Source organism: Fundulus heteroclitus, chromosome 23, assembly GCF_011125445.2.
Source record: "Fundulus heteroclitus isolate FHET01 chromosome 23, MU-UCD_Fhet_4.1, whole genome shotgun sequence".
Lineage (NCBI taxonomy): Eukaryota > Metazoa > Chordata > Actinopteri > Cyprinodontiformes > Fundulidae > Fundulus > Fundulus heteroclitus.
In genome coordinates this window covers 4285170-4297342 of record NC_046383.1, presented here as the reverse complement: position 1 = coordinate 4297342, position 12173 = coordinate 4285170, and the positions used below count along the sequence as shown (strand labels likewise).

The 12173-nt window shown below is 39.0% G+C and overlaps 2 protein-coding genes and 1 long non-coding RNA gene across 3 annotated transcripts; 1 reads left to right on the top strand and 2 right to left on the bottom strand.

The window, feature by feature from the left end:
- Positions 1 to 5624, top strand: c1galt1c1 (C1GALT1-specific chaperone 1). The gene is made up of 3 exons (XM_036127443.1): positions 1 to 47; positions 85 to 167; positions 3644 to 5624. The coding sequence occupies exon 3, from the start codon at positions 3658 to 3660 to the stop codon at positions 4615 to 4617; it is 960 nt and encodes a 319-aa protein (XP_035983336.1). The 5' UTR covers positions 1 to 47; positions 85 to 167; positions 3644 to 3657; the 3' UTR covers positions 4618 to 5624.
- Positions 5625 to 7332: 1708 nt separating this feature from the next.
- On the bottom strand, positions 7333 to 10840 carry mcts1 (MCTS1 re-initiation and release factor). Its single transcript, XM_012861862.3, has 6 exons — positions 10645 to 10840; positions 8326 to 8478; positions 8119 to 8216; positions 7911 to 8044; positions 7684 to 7751; positions 7333 to 7603 (listed from the first exon to the last, which is right to left on the bottom strand). Exons 1-6 carry the CDS (start codon positions 10653 to 10655, stop codon positions 7522 to 7524), a joined length of 546 nt encoding a protein of 181 aa, XP_012717316.1. The 5' UTR covers positions 10656 to 10840; the 3' UTR covers positions 7333 to 7521.
- On the bottom strand, positions 9281 to 10233 carry LOC118557450. Its single transcript, XR_004927875.1, has 2 exons — positions 9869 to 10233; positions 9281 to 9381 (listed from the first exon to the last, which is right to left on the bottom strand). It is a non-coding gene; the product is annotated as an uncharacterized LOC118557450 (long non-coding RNA).
- Positions 10841 to 12173: the final 1333 nt, after the last annotated feature.

The following is a 12173-nucleotide window of genomic DNA, read 5'->3' as shown; positions in this document are numbered from 1 at the left end:
GCTACTAAAACAAATAGAAAGAGAAGAAGAAGAGGGATTAGGCTGACGTTGAAACCATAGACATCATATATATTCATGTCTGTGGTTGAAACCAAACAGGAAAAGTGTGAGCGGAAAGACAGTCACAGCGAAGGCACCAGCTGTCAGGGCAGGAATAATCCACCGAGGTAGAGTTGAAATAAATCTTCCATTTTTGTCGTGTTTGTTTCGCGAACAGAAGCCTTGAGCTAGCTGGGCTTTAGGGGCCAGAAGCTAGCTGTTAGCAGAGGGCTTCAGTTGCTGTCTTCAAGTTACCTGTTAGCTTCTCAGCTGCTATCGAAATGTTAAAAGTAACTAAAATATGTCTGCAATGTTTCATCGGCATTTATTTATCCCCGAATTTAGGAAATGTAAAAGAGATTAAGTATTTGTTGTTCTTACAAAGTTGATTTTACAGTATGCATTTAAGATAAACTGGGTTGTCTTCTGAAGGAATGTGTGATCAAAAATCCAAAAAGAGATCTTTAATTTCCAGGTTTGATTAATCTGCTTATTATAAAATCGAATTTGTCAATTTTGGAGCAAAACGCTGAATATTTTTTTTCCGTTTAGAATTCTAGTTCTGTTTTGTTTTAGTTTTTTTTTAACCAAAGGAACATTTTAACTTTTTGTTTCTCCTGTACCTGAGCAGGGACAAAAGACGCTAATTGCAGTGTTTATTGTTGGTATTACCTGACGCACAGGTTTATTTCACTTACCTGACGTTCATGAGAAACTGTAATTTCTAAATCTTCTCATCAGACACCATCCTAACCTTTTTTCAATGTCTCATATATATATATATTCATGTCATATATTTAACTGAACTTAATTCAAAGTTTTAACAAGTCGCCAGTCAGTATATTTTGTATAAGGTACAAATGTCCTTTTGTGTGGTCTTTCCTGTCAAAATGAGATCTGGTCTAACGTTCAGTCAAAATTTCAAGGAATGAAGCAAAGAATTTAAAACAAAAGTATGTAGGATGATCTAATTGCTTTTAATTGAAACTAAAAATAGCACATTTTGTCGGTTAATAAATTACATTAGGAATGATTATTATACACATTACATATTATTAGTATTATTATTTAATTATTACTATTGTATAACATTTATGTACTGTAAATTTTATACAGACTTGACACTAATAAGAACATCAACTAGATTTAGTTGTAGTAGTCATTGTGTATTTCATAATGTCGCTTATTTTTCCTCTGTATTGTGAAAAGCCTAACTACAGAAAAGGATTGCACACCAATCAATCCCTTTAAATCTTGTATATCGAATTAGTTTGTTAAAATGTTCTGTTTGTGTTGCCCTTGACAAATAAACCAATGACTTTGGTTGTTCAGACACTTTCTCCGGCATGATCTATATAAGCATTATAAACTGTAGGAAGCTTATGAAAAAAAACTTTTAGCAGTTTTGAAACCACAATGTTAAAACCCTTATATATAAAGAAACCAGTAACCGGTTTATAAGACACACAGCCTGGTCTACAACAGGAAGATCTTCCTTTTTATTTGGTTTAGTTAGCAAACGGTTGCATAGTGCTTGCATGTCCTGGTTTTTACCCTTGTGGCTTTGTTTACAGAGTCATAAACGCGGTTCTTTGGCTCAGGAGCTTTCAGCTGGTACAAAGTTCTTCATGTCAGCTGATTTTACTATTTCCATTTTGTTACTTATTGAGTGTTTGTTACCAAGCTGTAGGTCTGGGCGATATGGCTTAAAAATAAAATCTCCGGTTTTATTATACCAAATCCGATTAATTGTTGTTGTTGGGGTTTTTTTTTTGTTTTTTTTCCCCTCCTTTTCATTTCACAAGAATAAGTTATTTGAAAAACTTGCTTTTATCTCAAACATTTCATTTGGGAGTTGAATTCAAAGTGACGTAAAATCTAAGCTGTTAAATATGCTTGTAAAACAAGATTCCATTGTAAACAATGGCATCTATCAAGTGTAACAAAACGTTTGTTGATAGTGCTTTTACACAATGAGCTAAGAACAGGCTTAACTTCACGTGTGTAACTTAAAACAAACTTTTTTACAAAAAATTAATTAATTAAATAATTAAAGTGTCTTGTATTATGGTAAAAAAAATTTCCTTTTTACAATATTTTGACAATATATTTTCCTAAACAAATATTCAGCATTGCAGGTTATTCTCTTCATGGAAGCCGAATAAGTGCATTTGCCAAAAATGTAATCTTAATAAATTGTAAATTTTAATTAATCAATTAAATCAATTTATCACCTACCTCTATCAAGATATTATAGTATTTAAAACCTTCCTCAGTTCTATTCTGATAGGTAAATTAAGATCAGTAATTGTCACAAAATATAAGCATCCTCAAATTTGTATTTTCTCTGATTGTCTGCCTAAACCTTTACGCTATAAATATTAAGAGGCATGGATTCCTGAGTTGAAAAATGATTTGATGCAAATTATTAATTATGACGTGCACTTATTTTGTTTTACAAGAAAATAGAAATGTTTAATTATTTTTTGCTATTTTTCCAGCTTTTCAGACAGAAAAAAATCTGAAGTGCAGTGAAGGTCTCCAGCATGAACTGGAGTTTATAGAGTGAAGATTTATATGGTGAAGATGCCATTAGTTGTCCAACCGTAGTCGTTTGGAGATCTAACAAACCAGCACCCTGTGGAGGGACTCAAAAGCGCTGTGTTGTGAGCACAGTCCGCCTGTAATTCACCACAGAAGTGGATGACTGGCAGTAGTCAGATAAGACTCACTTTTGTCAACGTAATCAGTCTGTTTAGTCATGCGGGGTAGCATTTTTGAGTAATTTCTCTCTTTCATTTAGATTTTATCGAAAAAAGGTGGAAAAGCCCACATTGGCATTACAATAAAACCTTCTTTTAATAGTTCAACAGCTTTTTCCTTACAGTGCATCTTTCACGAGGAGCTCCAAGTCTCTTCAGCCTAATCTTTAGATCCCTCTTACAGACTCTCTGTCAGATTCAAGTCTGCACCCCCACTGCCAGTCAGAAGAAACGCGTAGATCACATTAAAAGATTACTTTAAATCTCAATCTGTCAGGGACATGTTTCATTCGGAGCGTAACCGTAGGACTTGATTTTAAAACAACTTGTTTCATATCACAAAAAGTGATTTTGAAACAAATTTTTGTTCTTTACAAATATGTTGATTTGGGTTTCATCTTTTCAGTATTTACTGGTTTTATGGCTCTAAAACATTTAAGCTATAAATAGGAATGTCCCATTGAGATGTCTCTTCTGCCAGGGGGTCCAGGTCAAAGTCGGTGACCAAAGTTTAAAGAATAATAAAAACAATCATCAGTTACACAAAAATAAATGTAAAAAAAAACATAAGAAATGGAAGAAGATAATAAACATGGCAAAAAAAAAAAACAATTATAGGCACTTATATTAATTTTCTAGTTGTTTTAAAGGTTATTTTTGTTTAACTGATAGTGAATCCAAGCATGTCGTGGATATTATTTAACAAATTAACAGAATGTTTGAGAAGCAGTTTGACTAGCTTTGTACCTGAACTATGAAAACAAACTTTGACTGCAGATCCAGTGCAGGGTCCTTCCCACCCATGCGTTTTTTTATTAAAATGTCTCGTTTCTCCTCTACAGCCTCTGCCGCCATCATGTTGTCCGAAGGAGGCTCTTTCATGAAGGGGATGGCCTTGGGAGGCGTCTTCTGCTTGGTGCTGTCGCTGCTGGGCAGTTTCAGCCCCGTCACCGAGTCCAGGACGGAGGAGGAGCACCACCACCACCATCACGTCAAGGCGGCGAGCAAAGACGAGCTCCAGCAGCTCTCCGACAGCAGGCTGCGGGAGCTGAACGACCAGCTCAAGGTCTATTGCGTCATCATGGTCCAGCCCAAAACCCTGGTTTACTGGGCCACAGCTTTGGACACCTGGACCAAGCACTGCGACAAGGCCGAGTTTTACACCTCGGAGTCTTCCAAGGCGCTGGAGGCGGTCGACCTGAAGGAAAAGGACGACTGGGCGAGGCTGCGTAAAGCCCTGCAGCACGCCTACGAGAACGCCGGGGACATCCGCTGGTTCTTCGTGGCCCAGCCCTCCACCTTCGCCATCATCGAGAACCTCAAGTATCTGGTGCTCACTAAGGATCCGGAGCAGCCGTTCTACCTGGGGAAGGCGGTGAAGTCCGGGGAGCTGGAGTACGTGGAGTTCGGCAGCGGCATCGTCCTCAGCTACGAGGCTCTGAGGAGGCTGGTGGACGTCTTCCAGGACGAGGACAAATGCCCGGAGAGGGGACGCGCTCTGTGGAAGCTGAGCGAGGACAAGCAGCTCGCCGTGTGCCTCAAATTCACGGGCGTGTTCGCGGAGAACGGCGAAGACGTCCACGGGAAGGGCGTGTTCAACAGCAGGAGCGTGGACAGCTTGATCTCGGAAAGCATGAAGCAGAACCCCAACAACGTGGTGGAGGGCTGCTGCTCCGACATGGCCGTCACCTTCAGCGGCCTGTCGCCCAACCAGATGCAGGTCATGATGTTCGGAGTTTACAGACTCCGTCCGTACGGACACGACTTCCACGACCTGTTGACATTTTACCCGCCCAAGGGTTCAGACAACGACTAGTCTCACTCAGTCAAGCTGGATGCGTCCTTTTAAACATTTTGCTTCTGTGATGGCAAACCTGACTTTGGATATTTTGGGGTTTTTGTTTGTTTCTGATGATGTTTTATGATACTTGATCCTTGGTGGAAAGAAGTTTTTGTTGTACACATGTAACTTTTTGCACTTGATGCAGTCTGATGTCTGTGGAGTCCTCCCCCAGCAGCAGGACTGTGGGTTTGAGTCTGGGTAAACCCAATATGAAGTTTGGTTATTGAAATTTTCTTCTGCATCTCCAAATGTCGTTTTGTTCTAAATCTGTGGAGACAGACGCATCGTGACAGTTTAGCTGTAATCCAGCTGCTTTTGTGTTATGATTGGTTTTGTCATTTTATCAAATATTGGCTTTAGGACATTTTCAGAGGACCCCACCTTCTTTTCTTCCTGTGTTTTACATTCACTGCATTTTCTTTTTTTTTTTTATAATAAAAGTGATGGAAATTAAATCTTTAGGGAACTTGTATGAGTTTTGGCAACAGGGAAAGATTGTTGGTATGTTTCTGAATCATTTCTACCTCCAAAATTACCGTATTGGATTATAAAAGTGAAAATACTACTAAAAACAACAATCTTTAGCAATTATAATTGGACTGAGATAACTCTGTCAATTGTTTTTTTTTTTTTTTTATGCCACTGTCGACTTAAGCTGATCCAGACAGTAACATTTCACTTTGATAAAGAAATGTGGAATTTAAAATGAAACAAAAACATTTGACAGTTTGTCCATAGAGAAGAATTGGACACTAGAAGGGGGGGAAAAAAGAAATGTAATTAAGAAACATGAAAATATTATCATAGCCAGCTGTTTTGTTTTATTACCTAATCATATTCACACATTTCCCCAGTTTTACACCTAAATGTTAATGTTGATCAACCTTATTAGATTTATCTGTGAAATGTCTACAAGAAAAGGAGTTTTATATGAAACCTTCAGATCTGAAGGCTTAAACAATTAACAGAAATTAAATTCTCCACATTTTACCGGGCATATAAATATTTGGGCATTGTTTCCTGTAGGTTGGGAAGGGGGGGGGGGGGTGAAGCTCTGGGTCTAGCGTCTTGTTCACAAGGGATTGCAGGTTTGTGTGGGAGTCTCAATAAATTAGAATATCATCAAACGGTTGATTTATTTCTGTAATTCAATAAGAAAGGGAAACTCGTGGGTCCTTTACACAGCTATATATTTCAGGTTTTCATTTCTGCTAGATTGTTAAGGCTTCAAGCTTATGACCACCCTCAATAAGACCTGTCTGAAAATGATGTGTATTTTTAATAAAAAATAAATAAATTATGGTTCGCATAAATCATGAGGAGTGCTGATTTGATTGCTGTCCAACAGACACCATGAGGGTAAGTCACAAAAGGTTCCTGCTAAAGAATCTGGCCGTTCTGGTGCACAGCTCGTAAAAACGATCACCGTCTGAAGAGGGTTGTGAAGCCAAGCCTGTTGGGTTCTGGGAAAATGTAGATGTTTCCACAACATGGCCTACAACTTGCATTCCTAGCATTAAGTCACTCCTGAACCAGAGATCATATCAGGACCAAGTTGCCTAGGCTGAGGGGGAAAATAACTCGACTGTTGCTAAGGGATCCAAAGTCTCTCTTTTCGGATTAAATTAAGTTTGCTTTTCATTTGGAGATCAGGTTCCCTGAGTCTGGAGAAAGAGTGAAGAGACACAGAATCTACGTTGTGTGAAGTTTCAGGTCAGGGATGTTTTTGGAAGCCGTGATGTTTGCTGCCATTGGTCAACACAGCCATTTACCAGGAAGTTTTAGAGCGCTTCACGCTTCCTCCTGTTGAACAAGCTTTACGGACATCCTTATTTCATTTCCAGGACCTGCCAAAACTACCAATACCTGCTTTAACAACCACACCATCACTGTACTAAAGCAGCATGGCCTAAATACCATCAACTATGGAGTCTAATCAAGAGACGCCAGATCCTGTAATGCACGCGAGATGTAATTCAGTATAAAAGCAACTTTTTATTATAATCCCAGCAGAGCACGGACTGATTGCCTTCATGTTGCGATGCATTGCTGCACTAATGACCAGTCATTGAGTCAAAATACCGTTCAGACGTACTTTAAAGCATTCCAGCTTTGAAAGAATTTTAGCAAAATTAACAGAAATGCCTTAAATATATTGTAAGGTGTAATATTTCCTTACTTTTTAAATGTTCTTAAAAACAATTTACTTTGTAATAGTCTTCGAAAAATAATGGATGCAACGAAAACCTCTATGAAACCTGTGTGTTGCTACTCAAGCATTATGATAACTACACCAGGATGAGTGTTTTTTTTAAATAGATAATCTAAAGTCATTTTGCAATATTTTATACTTAAAAAATATTAGTCAACCGCTATAGTCACAGTTAGAGGCCCCGAGACCACTTTCTCTAATTTAGAATTTCTTCACTTCCTGGAGGTTTTATTCAGTCGCCTGGGATTCGTTTTAAAAACAACTCTTCATTATCATAATTTGTATCTTTTAATATTTGACTTGCTCACCACTAAAGCACGCATTAAAAGCAGATTAACAGGTCTGACAGTTGCTCAGTGTTCCACTTCGGCACTCCCTCTGTCATTGTGTAAATATATTTGCATCCTGCAATCTAAAACCGACTGAATTTCACATCCTTAATCTTACTTAGTAATTAAAAGAAAACAACCAAGATAGTGGTTTGAAGCAGGATTTTTTTACTCTCATTTATTTGTGCATCATGGTGGTTAATTTACAGCCTCTAGCAGGTTACAAAGCCAAGCGTGTCGGTGTAAACAGTGGAGGTGCTGCTCCCGTCTCAACGACAAAAGCTCCCCGCGCGTATCTTGTGTGGCCCGGTTTGGGCGGTGCGGGTGCTGACGTCATCATTTATACGTCTTCATGTGCCACAAACCGTCGTTCAGATAGTGGACGTTCTCGATTCCGATTCCCTTGTTGACTTTTTCTCTGTTTGTGACACAAAGATTAGGATCTTAGAATCATAAGGTCAACGGTGAATGATTTGCTCGGTCAGACACGAGTCTTACATGTTTTCAGCCGACATCTTCATCACACCGACACAAAGTGCATGTTGCTTTCCCTCTGCCATAATAGCCTGCACGGACTTGTTAAAGACAAACGGGATGTCTGGAATTTTATTCAAAACTTAGGTTCAAATTTACATCTGGCTTCAGAAAGGGGCTTTTAAAACTGCAGTAAATGAATATTGTATCATACACAGCTTGAATGTGCAGCGTCGCGCATAAAAGGATACAACTACTGTGTCGGCATCAGAAGGGTAGAGTTTGGCACCTGGTGAAGTGAGCCCCGGACACATGATATTTGCTCCACTCAACACAAATTTTATAGCCCCTTTGTCCACTTGCTGGTGTGGGAGAATGAACGGATCTGAGTAGAGAAGGAGAAATTACTGAAATACAATCAACTACACCTCTGAATACTGTGGTATCAGGAGAGCTTACATTTATGGAGCAGTCTGAGGGTGGGATAGAAGGGTCCTTCCCTTTGTCTGAAGAAAAGCAGTTCTCCATTCACTGTCAGGATTTCAATGTGTTCATGGCTGAAATGCAAGCAGAGGATAAACTATAGAGAGTGCCCAGTTTATATATATATATAAAAAAAAAAAACATTGATCTGTCACAATGAAGGGAGGAAATACATGATCGTACCATCTCACTATTTTAACAGGGTCCTTTTTTGGCATTATTTGATTGAGCCATGGTTCGATTTCGGGGAACTGGTCCAACAGCTGATTTTTGATGCCTTTGATCACTGATGTCTTCAGCTGGATGCAGTTCGACACATTTTCCTTCTCGTCGAATCTGAAAAACAGGACAGCTGATATGCATTTTGCTTTAGAAGTTATATTCAGCTAAATTTCGTTTTTGTCATTTTTATTTGAAAAATTAAGCATTGACTTTGAGCACAACATGTCCAGTATTCAGATTAAGTGGAATCCTGTTCTGACTATGCTTCTGATTAATGATGTTTATTAGGACTGGGTATCATCTAGGATGGGCCGATTCGATAAGATTCTCAATACATAGCTCACGATACAATATGATTCTCAATTATAGGTCAGCTTGATTTGATTTGACTCCGATATTGATATTTATTACTTTCTAATTAATGCTCAAAGTCATTCAATCACCAAAACCAGCCAAATATTATATTTATGCTCAATTTATTGAACACTGCTATATTAACAGGAAAATAATGTGCATTTGGTTCAATGCATTTAACGTGTCACAGGAACCAAAAATGTCCCCAAACGTCTGATTTTAGGGACGAAGATGCTTCTAAAATTCTGTCGGCCATTCCGCAAATTCGTCTCACTTGCACTTCCTCGCTGTGAACAGTAATGGTGCGCTGTAACAACGCCCCCTAGGGATTGGGAGGTATATTGTATTGAAAGCCAGAATATCGATATTAAAGTTTTTAAAAACATCGATATTAATCTTTGTATCGATTTTTATGCACAGCCCTAATGTTTGTACTGACCTGTCTTACCACTGCCATACCAGATTTCCATATACAGTACCACAGTGCTTTGTCTTAGCACCCTGTCATGTTTTCTCAAGATCAAAAAAAGAAAAACAGTCTAAGAAAATGTACATCTGCATGTTTTTTTTTCTCCTCAGGATTAAGTCACACTTATCCTCACTGTCCATCGCCATACACATCATCCTTGTCAATAACACCAGTACAGTTCTTCTCAAGGTCCCCTCTTACTTAGCCTCGTGAGACCACCCTGATCTCGCGAGCTTTCAAGGTTTCACTCGCAGATCAGTCTGGCTACTCTCCGTTGAAGAAGCCGTTCACCAAACGAACGTCCAATCAGCGTTGGCTTTGAGGCGGGTTGAGGTGTGACGCAACGGGAAGCGCGACAGTTCAGTCTAAACAACATGGCGGCTTCAGCCGATGAAACTAGTGTTAGCGTGGCTATCGAGCAAGTTTTATCGGAATTACAGAGTATTTCTTTGCTGAGCTAACGAGCCTTTACCTGCAGCAGCAAGAGTAGCTTGGCTTGTGGTTGTGTTTTCGTCGTCGCTCTGTTACGAGCGACGACGAATCTGATTGGTTTATTTGGCCCGTCTATCACCAACATAGGCCAATCAGCTAACCAGTATTTTCGCCCCTTCCCAAAATTACTTCAACGGAAGGTTTCCAGATGGATATGCGGAGCAAATCTATCTGGCGGAGTCAGGTAACCTCTTACTCCCAGGTATTGTGCTAAACTATCAAATTAAAAAGTCCATCCTCTTCCCAAGGCATCTGCACAGAAATATTGTAATTTTAAAATTGAGGAGCAAGAAAAATCACTATTCTGTGTGCAACCCGGCGCTTAGATTTTGGAGACAGCATTTGTATGCTTTTCAATGTTGATGTCTAACTCTATTCATGCTTGACAGCCAAGTGTTTTAACGAGCTACCAGAAAATGGAGATCCCGATCATCGTTGCTTTTATAGTGAATTACCTTAACAGTTGATTAATTGGAACATATGGGAATTTCCTGTGCCACACATTGCTGTTTTTGGTTACACGTTGTTTATCTTACTTTTTGACAAAAATAAAATAAAAACTGCTGACCACGCCTGTCTTCCAGGAAGGAGCTCCACTCAAAAGATGGCAACTCTGCATGCGTCTACTCTAGACAATACTTTAGCTATCATGCTGACAGCACTCAATCCCTTAAACAAGTTCGTCCACGGATTTTGTGCACCTAAACTCTAACAGAAAATGACGTAGCTTAAAATAACTCAAATCGGCTCCCCTTAAATCAGCACAATGTGAGCTGTTAACCGACGTAAACGCTGCTTAAACCGAATCTGGGGCTGCCGAGGTTAGGGTAGAAAGTTTAATAGCTTCCAGTTCCGTCTCGCATCCTAAACATTATCTTTCTATGAAATCAAAAACGCTACTGCTAACAAATTAGCAGTGGCTACTCCGGTGTGCAGCTAGCTAACGGTGCCGAGCGGAAACGTACTTTTTAAACATCCTTTCTGGTCTCCGGTGCCGCCGTCTTCAGGTGTGTCAGAGCTCGTCCCAACGCAGTTCACCAAGTCGGGCGAAGCGGTAAAGAAATTCGGCAAATAATAAAGTTCATGTATTAGCCGTTGCTGCTGCAAATTTCCACGCTGTTTTCTAGCTGTGTGAGATTTGCGTGAGTTTACGACAGTAGCCCCCAGTCAGCCACGGTGAACTCTCGTTACCCAGGCAACAGAAAGTCCTGTCGCCTTGGTAACATTATGTGACGGAAGGATATTAGTGCTGCAGTTTTCTACGAGGGTTGCTGCATATTAGAGTTAAACGCAGTTTATACTGAGAGATTTTTTTTTATATTTTAATTCATTCCTTCACCTTGCGACATTAATTTTTTAGAATCATTTCTCTCATCATTTAGGCTACAAAACAATTTAAATCAAGTGATCTCTAAACCACATTTCAACAGGTTTATTATAAAACATGTTGCTTTAGTAGATTATGGATAATATGTATAGGTTTATTTTTTTACCACTACAATCCTACAGAGAAAATTATAAAGGGTTGCATTGGAAATTATTATTACAGTTATTATTGGTAGGTGAAACAGAACTAAAGCACAGACACCAACAGGGCCTTTTTTATGTATTTGTGGTTTATTGTTTTGATATTTCCATACGTAAATGTTTCAGCTCATCATACAACTTTTGATATCAGACAGACGCTTAATGACAATAATAATGTTTATGATTATTTAATTAACTAAGGGAGATAACTATTCCATCTGACCTGGCCATATGTGAAGAAATAATTGCCTCCCACTCCTGTTAAATCAGGAATTAACTGCAATCAACCATTGTCCTTGTAAAGAGTAGTACAATTCCACTTGTCACACCAAGGCCTGATTACTTCCTGTCATGTAGAATCATAAAGTCACCAAATTAGAACCTGTCTGACAACATGAAGTACATAAAAATTAATCTAAAAAAAAGCAACATGCCATGCCACCGATCTACAGAAAATCAAGTACAGATAAAAAAAAAAAAAAAAAAAGAAATATTTATCAGTCTGGGAAGGGTTAAAAAGACATCTAAAAGGCAAACACCACTGTGGGAGCTATTATCCACAAATGGAAAACACATGAATGAGTTATAATGTTTTCGTGAAAGGTCAAAATCAGAGCAAGAACTCATGAAGGAGCTCACAAAGTAAACTAGAATAGCAGCTAAAGTACTGCAGGTCTCATTTCCCTCTGATAAAGATTTTTATTATTTGACAATAGGAAAGAGATTGGGTAAAAGATCATATCAATAGGAGACATCCAAGTCCAGACCGACTACTGACCAAAAAGAACACACACACACACACACACACACACACACACACACACACACACACACACACACACACACACACACACAGATCTCCCTTTTGCCCAAAAGTAACACATCTCAATGATCCCCAAGACTTTTGGGGAAATAATCTGTGAATTGACTAAATGAGAGCTGAACTTTTATGAAGGTGTGGACCTAG

Coding starts and splice junctions, on each gene's coding strand:
- c1galt1c1 (XM_036127443.1), top strand. CDS start 3,658: ATGTTGTCCGAAGGAGGCTCTTTCATGAAGGGGATGGCCTTGGGAGGC.
- mcts1 (XM_012861862.3), bottom strand. Junction 8,217..8,325: donor CCTGTTAAAATAGTGAGATG/GTACGATCATGT, acceptor CTTGCATTTCAG/CCATGAACACATTGAAATCC. Junction 7,604..7,683: donor AAGATGTCGGCTGAAAACAT/GTAAGACTCGTG, acceptor TGTCACAAACAG/AGAAAAAGTCAACAAGGGAA.